At 33.9% G+C, this 13933-nt stretch overlaps 1 protein-coding gene across 1 annotated transcript; it reads right to left on the bottom strand.

Annotated features, from left to right (window-relative positions):
- Window positions 1-8757: 8757 nt before the first annotated feature.
- On the bottom strand, window positions 8758-10732 carry LOC119077641 (beta-ureidopropionase-like). Its single transcript, XM_037184861.1, has 4 exons — window positions 10687-10732; window positions 10372-10628; window positions 10029-10123; window positions 8758-9963 (listed from the first exon to the last, which is right to left on the bottom strand). The coding sequence occupies exons 1-4, from the start codon at window positions 10701-10703 to the stop codon at window positions 9346-9348; spliced, it is 987 nt and encodes a 328-aa protein (XP_037040756.1). The 5' UTR covers window positions 10704-10732; the 3' UTR covers window positions 8758-9345.
- Window positions 10733-13933: the final 3201 nt, after the last annotated feature.

The following is a 13933-nucleotide window of genomic DNA, read 5'->3' as shown; positions in this document are numbered from 1 at the left end:
CATTTAACCGAAGGTCATCGCTTTTTTTGTCATTGATGCCTATAACAGATGATTTCAGAACAGTTTCTCGTTTACATGTATTTTTTTCTGGCAAGTAGGCACCCAACTGACCCTAACGGAACATTCTATGTTTAAAATCAAAATAAAAACGACTAATAAAATAAAAAAAAAAAATTATTGGTTCATGGTGTGATGTAATCGATAGTTTTCGATAAAAGATGGTCTAATAAATAACGAAAACAAATTGTTTTCGATCGCATTAAATCAAAAAACGAAAAATAAATCAACCAGAGAGGAACAGCAACAACAACAACGGTCGTATTTTAATCAAAAAAATGTACAATCGAGATCCATTATATTACATATATGACCAATAAAGCAATAAAAATACCTTTTTTCCGAATCATTTAAAACAAATAAATCCCATAAATTAAACAAAGTAATAAATTTATAATTAATTTTAATGAATATTTAATTTCATTTTATTTTGTACAAATGCATAAGACATTGTGTACCATCCGTTGGTTCGTTGAGGTTGTTTTATTAGTGTTGGTGTTTGGCTTTTTTCCGCGCCATTTGATTTATAAACGACCGTTTAAATTATTATTATTTATATCGCCCGAGTAATCGAATATTTCTTTCGATATAAATCTCCTTTGAATTCAAATTAGAATTAATTTTTTGTTAATTTTTCATCTTTAGTTACATTTAATAATATCAAAATGAACATACTGTGATTCGATGGCACTTTACATATTAACAAATGGCTACTGAAGTTGCGCACGCATTCGAAAGAGATATGGATAAAAATGTTGCGCTTAAATATACATCGTTTTATGGGGTTTTATACATAATTATCCATTTTTTTTACTTCTCTCTTCGATCTTTCTTGTATTATGTTTTTTTTTTATTACTTTTTGTATCGTGGAAACCCCCCACGTGGTATAAATAGACTCAGGTTTTGTCGGTGCAATGGTGATGCTTTTGGGATACATACATTTTCGATGTTAAATATATGCGTTTTGTACCGGTGTGGTACAGTGACGGAATGAGAAGCGTAAATTTATCGGTAAAATATTTTATTTATTACTTTCACAAATCGTCTGCACCCGACTCTGGTCCACATTATACACCATCATATCAACAAAAGACTATATTTGTAAAAGTCATATTAATACTTGTATCATGCGGTTATATCAGACACTTCGATTAATCAACAATTATTAACAGCATTTAAGGATATGCTTCTTTCGTTTGTGGATATGAAGATTTTGTTGTTGTTGTTGTTGTTGTTGTGGTGTTGTACAGCAAAGTAATAAGGTGGGCATATAAAACACACAATATTCTATGAATGAAATGGATTTCAAAACACTTTTTTTTCGCTTTGGAAGTAATGGGCTAAACGTTTTTTTAACGCTTCAATGCAATGTGTATTACGGTTGCATGTTACAAATTATGCATTTTACTTAAACCATTTAATGGTAAATAATATTTTATTTAATAATAATAGAAGAGAATTTTTTGTTTGTTTATTTTTCCTGGTTTCGAAAAGGCATGGGTGGAATAATGAGCTTATTGTTGCCATATTGACATTTATTAATATTTAGAGTCATCGTATCGATCTTATTATTGTATAAAGTTCTTCGTTTATTCGTATACAATATCATTTTTGCACACGAAGATAATTTCAATGAACAACACAATTGTTAGCTTATAATATTCAATTGGTGAGGTGGGATATCACAATGGAGATGATGCTAGCAAAATATTTATTTGGATTTTGTAATTTATTTAAATTTTATATGGATTGAAAAGAACCTTCGAGTGGGAGTTTATACCTTTGTGTTAACCCTTTACAGACGGAAAGCATTAGGAAGTAGATTGTCGAACATAAGCAAAGTATTTTCAGCAAATTGAAGCAACAGTCTCTTCGAAAATCATTTTCTACGTAAGTCCCGGAAACACGTCAAATGCTCTGAGGGTATCAAGAAATCAAATGGCAAACATTTTTTTCAACGTTTACAACAGTTCCACTATTAGATCTGCTACTTCTTTTGAGAATGATTTCAACAGAATGATTTTTCATATCTTGTACTTCATTTTTTTAAACATGTGTTTTGTTATATTAGACCGAATAAGCGCGGGTTGTTTATTTCTGAATTGGATTGATATGGCTCGAGTGACTTATTCGAATAAAACTTTACAATGTTAGACAGTGTTATATAGTTACTAAACGTACAGCATTATAACTTTGTGCCACCGAGAATTGAAATACGACGGATTTCAATATCGATAACTAGATTGAAATGTCCAAAATTACAACACCCGTTTTCATGGCTTATTACAACACTCAAACCAGTGTTGAAATGAAATTCGTATGAGTTATTACAGCATTCGTTTTAAAAAAATGCAAAGCAACGTGATCGATCAAATTCGAAGAGTGATTGTTTACAATGAAAATTCTGAATTTTTGTGCATTTGTCTATTTCAATTCTCGGTTGGCACAAAGCATGATGTGTTACACGTATTGTAATGAGATTTTTTCAGCACACGACCCAATTTTCCTTACTCGCTCCGCTCGTAAGGAAAACTTGGGTCTAGTGCTGAAAAAATCAACATTACAATACTTGTAACACAACATACTATTGTGCCATCGAGAATTGAAATACGACGGATTTCCATATAGATTGAAATGTCCAATATTTCCACACCAGTTTGATGAGATATTTCAACACTCAAAGCAGTGTTGTTATGGAATTTGTAGGAGTATTTACAGCATTCGTTTTAGAAAATGCAAAGCAATCGATCAAATTTGAAGGACATACGATATTTTTAACGTTTCGAATAGGTAACGGACTATTAGAATATCTACGATTAAGTGTTACATAGAAAGCGAATGAAGGAAAAATCATCTTGCCCAGCCGCGGATTTGAACACGGGACCTCTTGATTGTGAGTCGAGAGCTCTAGCGCCAAAGCCACAGGTTCAGACAAAATGTTATATTCTTCGAACGCCTTTATGTTGTGTAGAGTGCTAGATTGAATGTGTAGTGTAGTGTATGTGTGGTGTGTGAACATAGATATTAAATTAGTCTTTGTGTATGAAGAGTGATTTCTTTTATGAAAATTATGATTTTTTGTGCTTTTTCAATTCTCGGTTAGCACAAAGCATGATGTGTTGCACGTATTGTAATGAGATTTTTTCAGCACACGATCCAATGTCTAGTGTTGAAAAAATCAACATTATAATACTTGTACCACAACATACTATTTTACGTTCGAAATATTTATTTGGTCCACATATTTAACACATAGAAATGCATATGGAACGAGTGGATCGAAGGAATAGAGTGAAACGATTGAGAACGTAAGAACTGAAAATGCGGTACGTTCACCAATTTAAAGTTAAATAAGATGAGATTTTAAGGGCATTTAAAGCGGAATCTTCGATCTTCGATCTTCTTTACGAAGAATTTAAGTTCTAAAAATTCTAAAAAATTTTAAAGAAAGAGAATCCGCTGAAATAAGTCTCGTTTATGGTCCTAATAAACCGCAGAGGAATAAATGAGAAACATTCAGAAATGAAAATGTTTGAATAACAAAAACTAATAGGAACTGATCCTAATGGTACTCACCAATAGTATTTATCACTTGAGGTTCTTCCCGTCTTTTACATTAATCTTTTTTGACTATGTGAAAACTAGAAGAAAATCTTGATTTGATGGTGACCTCCTAGTTATCGTTAGGCATAGGCTGAGCTCTTGGTTTGTTTTCATCATTTCATCATTTTATTTTTGTCGATAAGTGGTACGAGATAGCCGTCTCCAAAACATTGAATTTGATCGAAGAACACTGCACTCTTTCCCTAATCCGGCAAAAACGTATTCTTTTTAAAAACTTCGATAAAGATAAACAATTATCACCGTTTGAAAACTAACCCAACCTACTGACGACAATACGATTTTTTCTATTATTAAAAAAAGATTGCTGGATATATAGTTGCCGTTCAGCTTGATGCATTTTTAATTGTTATAAAGTAACTCTAGCGAAAAGAATTGATATAAAAGGTGTTCGCTTATAAAGATTATTTGAGGCGTAAAAACATTCGTTGGATCGTTGGCTAAATAAAATCGTAAATTCTTTGAACAGAACATTTTTACAGCATTCATCAGATTTATTATAGCGCTGTGTAACGCAGAGGATATAGATGCTACTTAAACCACAATTCATTGTTTAAGCAAGTGGATATAATATTTCCTTTCAATTATTTTATTTATTATTTGTCTAGTAAGTCACAGACATTTTCTGGTTTTAATTCTTTCTTTCTTTTTGGATTGATCTATACATTTAGCTTTTAGCAATTGTTGAGACTTTTAATAATGTTTGAGCTATGTATTCTTGCGAGTTACAACCTCTCAGACACCCGAAAATATTTTTTTTAATTCGCTGTAGGAATTCGAATGTTTTTTTCCACTGCTGGGTGCAGGCCTCGCTTAAAACACTACGAGTTGGTGGACCACATGCTTAATGTGAATTGCGAACCACACCTTAGCCTACAACTACTATAGCTACAACTCAATAGCGCAGTGTGTTGACCAAGGACTCGCATCGAATTGTTGAGTTGCCAGTTGGTAGGTTCGAATTCCAACCGCAAAACACTATGATATGTCAATCAGATATGTCCACAATAAGAACATCTGATTCAATCGGTTCATTAGTTGGAGATTAGATGAGATAGTATCTACGAGCGACACCTCTCGTTCTCCCGTTGTGCCAAGTGTTATATGGCTTCTGTATCGTTTATATTGTCATTTAGTCAGTTGTCATTGGAAGTGTGTGTTGTCTTATAATCCTGTCTGTGTCTGGAGCTAATTTTATCTCCGCCTAAAGCTAGACTCAGATGAAATTTGAGCACAGAATTTATAACATTGTGAATAGCTCTCGTCATTCTGGGTACGGTTCCTTGCGTACACCAAATACCCCAACAACCTAGATTATTAAGCTTGGGTATGACCAGAAACTATACTTTATATTAAAAATTCAAAAAAAATCGTTTTCAGAATTTACCCTCATCGGAATTGAACTCAAATTTTCGTAGAAGAAGACCAATTTGCTTCAACTGAGCCAACCCATTTTTGACTACATGTACGAATCCTCAAGTTATTGCTCATTCGGACGCTCAAACTAAGATAAAATCTGAAAATTTAATTAACCATTTCTTGAAGTGTCTTCTACCAGTACAATTGTTTATTGTATACGGCTTGGAGCATTTATTACATTTTCTACGAATTTGTTGCATTGCTTTGGTCCAAATTACATTTTCCATTTCTTCTTATGTTCGTGAAGATTATAACACCCTGCAGTTGGTTGTGTTGGACAGGTATATAGGAATAATATATTTTGAAAGCTCCAGTTGAAACTCAGCATAACTCGAACAACTTATTTGCAAACTTAATATGTCGATTCCGACCGACTAACTCTACTGAATTGGTTCCACACAGTTTCTTAAGTGGAAACGTATTGTTACATAAATTGTTGACTAATAAATTGTCATCGATACCTTTGTATGGTGCGGACAAAGAATAGTCCAACTAGAACGAAATAAATAAAATGAAAAACAACAATGACCCCCCCAAACCACACATAAAACAAAATAGCCAAACAAAAAGTGATATCCAAACAAGAAAATAATACTTTTCTCTTTCAGCACCAACGACCATGGCCACCGTGAAGTATCACAGCAGCAACATACAATGAGGAAAAATTATTAAAAAGAAAAACATTTTTACTTTTGTGTTTGGTGCGGTAATATTATCGAAAATTTATTATCCTTTGCTAAGTTGAAAAAAGCAACTCAATAATGGAATATAATTTATGTCTCAACGGGAAGAGAGAGGAGTAAGTATAAAAAAAAATCCAAACACATTTTTGCTATGGGGATATATAACATGAGAGGATGATGATGAAGAAGACAACGAAGAAGAAACGGAAAAGTTCTTGCAGACTGTAATATTGATAAATGTGTTTTTTTGGTATCAATAATTCTTTTGGCTATGAAGTGGCATTATATATTATTTTCTTATAGCGTGTCGAGCATATATATACGCTCGATATGTGTGTAACAAGAAGTGAATGTATGCCAGATGAAGGTATTTTATGAAATATTTGAGTACTTGAAGGAACACTTTGTGCGTTTGCCCCGTTTATAAGCTCACAGCTTCTGTATGTATATTTGGTTGTGTCTTGCAGCCCATATTATATAGATAAGTAGTTGCTCCGTACCAATTCCGAATATCGCTTATAAGAAGAGAATATCGCATCGCATAGACATTGCTTGGGATGGAATTATAGAGAGATGTGTACGAGATATGCGTATAAAATCAAATATTTTTTTTGCTGTTGTTGTTCGGATACGGAGACGTTACATTAAACATATTAGATACACAATTCGAAGGAACAGAGTTTGTATGTGGGAAGGATAATAAATCAGTCCCCGAACCAACAAAAAAAAAGACGCTGGAACGTGGAAAAGGTAGAGTTGTTTAGGATACTTTTTCAGTCCATAAATTACTCAACGTAGGAATAAATTTCTTTTAAATGCTTCGAAAATACACTCACGTATATCTCTGGCTCTTGAATAACGCATTGCTCGACATTCTTATTGTGTTATAAAAGTTTATTGAATCATCACAATTATTGGCACGGGTTATCGATTAAGCACGGCTATGATATTGAATGTTGTTTTTACGTATGTATCTTCGATAGCACATCGCTGATAAATCAATCAAATCGTGTAGAAATTCTGCCACCTAATCACATATGGAATTATCAACTGTTATGGATTCAATCGTCGACCAATCGAGGAAATATTTCGAAAATACTTGTACGTTTTTCTCAACAGATTATAAATATGCCAGCTACTTATGTCGTACATAAAAAAGAGCTGCCAGAATAAAAACCAACATGCAATCCATTCCAGTGCATATAAATATCTGATTTAATAACGAAAAAAACGCAATCATAATGATAATAATTGCTCAGTAAACACGTCGGTAATATTGAGTTAAATTAAAAAACGATCATTTGCGGCGTTCGACGGGGCTCATTCTCGTATGATTGCAATTAATATCGAAAAAATGTGCAACGAGATGTATCTGGATGAATGCTACAACAACACACCCGATGTCAATGTAATAGGTAATAATTAAACGAGCAACTTTTTTCTTATTTATTTGCTTTATTTATTACTGGATTGTTGTTGTTCATCTACATTCCTCATTTCTTTCATTATAATTTTTGCTTCATTTTCAAAGGAATTGAAATACTTAATTGGAAATGAAAATAATTCGATCGAAACGTAAGAGTCTAATTACTGAACACGTTTGAGTCTCAGTGTAAACGAGGAGACTGAAAACGTGTCCCAAAGATTTTACAATCATTTTTTTTTACCTCAAAAGTATTTAATGCCACTATTATCAGGTTTATTCTGCTGCTTCTGTGGTTTAGACTACTTTTTAAGGTGTTTGATGAAAACATCTTTTACTTCATTCGCTTTAACATTTTGATTAATAATTAAAGGAAAGTAAAAGTTTGTCGCTCATTGCGATAACATGATGGATTTATCAAAATCCATGAAGTCCAATTTCATCTTCTTATGATTCACTAACGCTAATTCTTCCTTAGCTTGTAAAACGAATTTTTCAGCATTATTGGGGTTGTAATTGCCATACAAAAAGATAATATTAAAAAGATTTGGGTGCCTGGTGTCACAAGTTAGAGAAACTTTAGTGAATTATAAGAAAAATGGAATTGGACCTAACGGTTTTCGATAAACTCTTCTATTGTGACATATGACGATTTTAAACAATTTTGTTTTCGGAGCGTTAAATTTTTTTGTGAAAACTACAGTTTCTGTTATCGGCGCAATTATTTTATACGACTCTACTTTTTTTGAGCCAAGTGCCATGAACCGATTGTGGGAGTAATTTTTTGCGGACCTTCTTCATGGAAACATTGGGGTTGTCTGTCTATCTCTTTTCGTCTGTCATGGTAACAAGTATATCACAAGTTTCCATAGCAACCGTTCTCACAAAAAATACTTTGAGAAGCGCGTTGGGACTTCCAGAGTAACTCCTCAGGATTTACGAGTCTTCGAGAATAATTTTTTTTTTAGAGCTACAAATCCCTAGCCTTTTAGAGATAGTAATCTTATAAAAACTTATAAATGCTCGCGATATATTTGACTCGAATACACAAGTTATTCCAGAGCTGTTATTACAATAAATTAGGACATTGTAGACTCGCAAAGAAATTTACATTACCATTGCTACTTTTATTGTACATGAGGTGAACAAGTACCGAGGGAAAAGCCCCTAATAATTGAATGAAGTTGACCACTTACTACCCGAGATGAGCGTCAAAAAGTAGTGATAATAAATTTTCCACCAGGAACCATCACTTTTTTAAACACGAAACAGCTATACCACTCAGACGATACTTCAAGCAAGGATTCGATCGGTACATACGATGTCTTTCAGAGTACCGCGTACCTCCGGCTCAAGGTTTAAACACGGCTAATCATCTGTTATCGAAAATTATGACAATAATAAGTAAAGGTCTATCCAGCTAACGTGCACTTATATAGCGAAATATATGCTGAACAATTGAAGTAAAAGAAATTGTACCAATTATTTGCCTTTTAACAAAAGAAGTAATAGATTTTCGCGATGCGTTTTACAAGACAATAAAACTCCACAAATTGAAAATATGAAAATTCAATTCCATAAATTATTGTTCAACCGAGAACTAACTGAAACAGAAATTTAACGCGATACCAATTGAGCTATTCACAAATTAATATTTGTTTTGTGTCGAAGTGTTAATAAGCAATCATTTGCTTATGGAGTGTCGATGCATATTATACACATCATTGCACACCATATGAATTTATATAGATATATATATAGAACATGCAGTTCATGACTCGACAAACACATTACACATCATTGCTATGATAAATGGATGGATGGTTATGGATATTAACACATAAAAGTTAATCTATACCCAATTGAAATGTTTTCATTTTGTTAAATTATGCAAATTTTATGGGAACAAAATATATAATATTGAGATGATGATGGTTTCAATTAATATTTAATTCAGTTTAATTGATCGCTTTTAGCTCACTTGTAACCGGATGGCGTTTTTTTATTGCTTGTTCGTCTGGTTACAAACTTCATATACGTAAAAATGAAGAAATGATTTTTCCACAGTCAATTAAAAACCTCAGAAAGATAACTTACATGTTGGATCGAATTAATAACGCAAACAATCCGTCTTTACGATGTCAATTCAGCTTCATTTGACTCAATTTATTGATATACAGATCCAAGTGAACATTTTGATGGATTGAAAATTCCTTTTTCACTTTTCGACAATCATCAAGGTCAATCTCTGTTATCAACAGTCCTTCCGTCTCCCCAGATAGCTGTGGCGTCGCATAACCATTAGGTGATGCTACATAGCTCGATCCAAAGTAACTGAAACTTCTCCCATCACGAAACGTCTCCGTTCCACTTCTGTTTACCATCACCGTGAAAAATCCGTTCGAAACGGCTGCATTTACACCTTCAGCGAACCAAAGTCTTTCGGACATTGAGTTAGCATCCTCTGCGGATGGATTGAACACAATATCAGCTTGTGACAGACCATGCATCATCCAGCACATTGGAAAATGTCGTTCGTAACAGATAACAATTCCAATTTTACCCACTTCAGTGTCGAAAATGGCATGATCGAATGATCCTCTTTGTAGAAATGGCTGTTCAATTGGTGGGATATGGATTTTTCTGTACTTTCCGACAATATTACCAGTTGTTGATAAGATCAATGTTGTGTTGAAAAACATGTCAGACTCTTTCTCAAGGATCGGGGACACAATAACCATCTTAAATTTGGCGGCTAACTGATCGATAAGAGAAAGTGACCATTATTTCATTGGTAAGAACCGTGCAGTTTAAAATTGTACACCTTTTTGATGAGTTCCGAAGAGGCTCCAGTTTCAACATCTTCCGCAAAATCTCTCCATGCCACACCGTCAGGTGTGTAGAACGGATATGGCATATCTAGATCACAGTCAGATGCAGATCTTGAGTGGCTATTGACACTTAGTGCAGTGAGTTGTATCACCTTCAATGTAGGCATCACTTATAATATCTGTTGTAATACTTTGTTCCGAGATTGTTCTCGGAATATATTGGTAAAGCACGTAAAATACTAATTTATGGAACAGGTAAGGAAACCTGCATGAGTGACACCTGCATTAAAGTAACAGACATTGAGCACTAACTGGGAGTTTGAATATTTAACTCACACCACATTTCCGGAAGGCATAAAACATTCACATTTTCAACAGCGGCAGCTTCAATAATTTTCTCCACTTTTTCGAAAACACCTTTCCTTACTTCATCCACACTGGCAGTAGCTGATGAGTCGATCGACGATTGAATCGATCCAATTTTTACGATTTTGGAATCGCTGGTGGTCTGACTACGAAAACAATAGGATTCAATAACGAATTTGTTTTCGTTTGCAATAATCTGGGCAGCATCGGAAACTCGCGAATGTTGCCTGGACAAATTTTCTGATTACTTTTGAGCAGCCAAAATCGAAATAAAAATTGTTTTACACAAAGCGGTCGTCCATGGTCGATGTACTTGAATCTACTAGTTTTGTCTTCCAATTTTCCTTATCTTATCAGATGACTCAAGTATTTCAGTTGAAAGTTACAGTTGATAATGGATTAACTACATTCAGGTCCGGACTGGTCATACTGGGATACCGAGCATCGCCAGGTATTCAATTCTTGTATAGAAGTTTCATTTTTTTTTTGGTCTTTTGAATTTTTTGGCAATGGACTTTTTGGTAGCCAGTCCGGCCATGTCTACACTGTAATATCTAGCACAATTTATAATAGTCGTTTTCAGCATTTCGGACGATATCGCCATTAAAAATATTAACTGGGACGTAAAAGGAGTGTCACAGAGTATTCAAGAGTTACAGCGTCATTAATAAAATGGATTATATTAAACCGGGAGATAAAAAAATCAAAAAGGGAAATATTTTTGGAGATAAAAAATTCACAGTTGGAGATATGAAATTCATAAAAGGAGTTAAAAACAATTAATATAGGAGATATAAAAATCAAATTTCGAGATAGAAAATACAATCTTGGAGATAATAATTTCGTTTTGGAGATAAATATTTAAATTTTGGAAATAATTAAAATAGTAAAAGAGATAAATTAATTGAAAATGAAGTTAAAAAACATAAAAGAGGAGATAAATATATATTAAAATGGAAATATTTAATTTAAAAAGGGAGATACCGAAATTAATAAAATGGAGATAAAATAAATTCAAAGTGGAGATATAAAATTCAAAAAATGGAGATAAAAAAATTAGAAATGGAAGTAAAAATCGAAGATAAAAAATTGCAGATAAATATTTAACGCGTTTACAATTGTGGAGCGGTTTGACAGATGGAAAGTTGGTTTCTTCGGCAAAGTTGTTGTCTGAAAGTGACCACACCACAGTGTACGCTTCTATGTAATAGTGACCACCCCCTCGATTTTTTTAACTTTTTGTGTGAAGCAGATGGAAAGTTGGTCTCTTCGGCAAAGTTGTTCGGTATTGAAACAGTGGTTGTGGTGTGGGGTGTAGAAGGGTACGGGTTTCACCAAATTGATGGTTTTCAACAAAGGGAAAATGTGTACGTGAAACGGAAAAATGTCTACGGGGAACGAGGTGTTTTTCGATAATAGGTGTTTAACACGCCGAGCGATCCGGCCCATTGCCCCGGAGCGAAGCGGAGGGCCGCAATGCGAGCCGGGCGCCGGAACGGTGTCGGTAACTTAGGTGTTAATTTTTTTTCTCTCGCTTCGTCTAATAATTAGTCTGTGTAACTCATTGCAAATAAAAAGCGTTTTAACACGCCGAGCGATCCGGCCCATTGCCCCGGAGCGTAGCGGAGGGCCGCAATGCGAGCCGGGCGCCGGAACGGTGTCGGTAACTTAGGTGTTAATTTTTTTTCTCTCGCTTCGTCTAATAATTTTTCCGGGGCAGAAATGTGCTGAAATTACTGCGACTGGCAGATGGAGTGTTTATTAGTCACAAACCCTTAAAGGGCCTTTTTACATAAAGCAAAGTCAGCTTTTAGTGACCATTCCCTCGAGCAGATGCAGAGTTAGTTTCTTCGGCAAAGAATTATTCTGTATTGAAAGAGTGGTTGTGTGGAAGGGACCAAAGTGTAAGCTATTGAGCTATTGTGTGTTACTGACCACCCCCTCGATTTTCGTATATCTCTTTTAAGCAAATGTAGAGTTGCTTTCGAACAGGTGTTTCTCAATAACAGGTGTCTGCCCGGTCTAGCTTGCTAGGATGCGACGTGGCACGAAGTGCCACGGGATGCAGACTAGTTATTGAAGAGTTGTAAGGTTGCAACTTCATTTCAGCTGCGGTCTGTTTTCTAGTTTTCGAACTCAAGGAAGATAAAATAGTTACAAATGTGAGTCGTTGTTCAAAATCCAGATACAAACCCTTGTGAATGGGTTAACACAATTCACCTTAATATCCATCTTAAGATATATAGTTCCACTGTTCTAACTCAAGTAAACAACTTGAAGCGCTGCAGGCTAATTTTTTAAGATTTTTCGATTTACCACTCATGTGTGCTAGATTCGTCTCTAATGATAACGATCTTCAACTTTTTTTTACAAAAACGAAAAAAGAAAAAAAAGTAAGATTTTGCAGTGAGGGTCAAACTTTAAAAGTTTAGGCTTTTTATAAAGTCGAACAACTATTACTAAAACCAATACTTTAAGGTATAGATTCTTAGAAATTTTATATTGTATCAATACAGTTAGAGACAATGCAATTTCAGGATGAATTTGCTTCAGCTGTTTATAAGCTAATCCAAATATAAAAACAAAACTGTTTATAGGTTTCTTTCATCGTACAGTAAAAACCCAATGAAAGTATACTCAATAGGTGGGTAAATCCACGTATTTTGTGACAGTGATTTTTCTCTTTCACTCTCACAACATCACCACTGTATTGTAGCGATAGCGCTCTACAATATCCATTTTCACATTTGGTAACATGACTTACGGTGTGTTTTTTCGCGTCTTCTTTGGTGCATATTCGTACATTGAAAAGAGACAAAATTCTGTTTTGGTAACATGACTTACGCTGGAATTTCCCAGGTATGGTCTAATGTCAAAATTTCTATGGAGTGTAGGAATTAGCAATTTCATATAAACAAACTCACCTTTCAATGATTTTAATTGAGAGGTGAATTTTTTTAGATAAAATCGCTATTTCCTCCGGATTGTATGTACATTGGAAAGACTGACTCGAAGGAGTGACGAGAGCAATTTCCTCAATCTATTTTACATCATGAAAACTAAAAAGGTGTTTCATAAAAAGAGGCCCTAGAAACCAAAATGGTCCCGGGCGCTGAATATGCTGGATGCGGCACTGTGCCTGCCACTACAATTTTGCACAATTAGAGCGCTTGCTATGAAAACTGACTCAAGTTTCAAAAATTTGTATGCACATTACATGACGTAATAAAATTCAAAAATTGAGATAATTTTCACTAAATTTTGGAATTAAAAAAAATAATTTTGGAAATAAATAAAATAAAAAAGATGATAAAAAACTAAATTCTGAAAATGAAAAATTTAGTTTTGGAGATAAATGAATATATTTTACAGATAAAAAATTTAATTTTGAAGATAAATATATATTAAAATGAAAATTTTAAATTAAAAATTGGAGATAACGATATTACAAAAATGGAGATAAAAAATAATTAAAATGAAGATATTAAATTCAAAAAAGGAGACGGTATGACTCCAAATTTAATTTTATTAT

Source organism: Bradysia coprophila, unplaced genomic scaffold (assembly GCF_014529535.1).
Source record: "Bradysia coprophila strain Holo2 unplaced genomic scaffold, BU_Bcop_v1 contig_24, whole genome shotgun sequence".
In the NCBI taxonomy this organism is placed as follows: Eukaryota; Metazoa; Arthropoda; class Insecta; order Diptera; family Sciaridae; genus Bradysia; species Bradysia coprophila.
Note: the sequence above shows the minus strand (reverse complement) of the source record. Positions and strands in the feature narration are given on the sequence as shown.

Bases quoted from the DNA above. Each gene is read 5' to 3' on its own strand.
- LOC119077641 (XM_037184861.1), bottom strand. The intron at 10,124-10,371 runs GTGAGTTAAATA...ACTGTGATCTAG, and splicing joins ATGCCTTCCGGAAATGTGGT to ATATGCCATATCCGTTCTAC. The intron at 9,964-10,028 runs GTGTACAATTTT...CTTATCGATCAG, and splicing joins CTTCGGAACTCATCAAAAAG to TTAGCCGCCAAATTTAAGAT.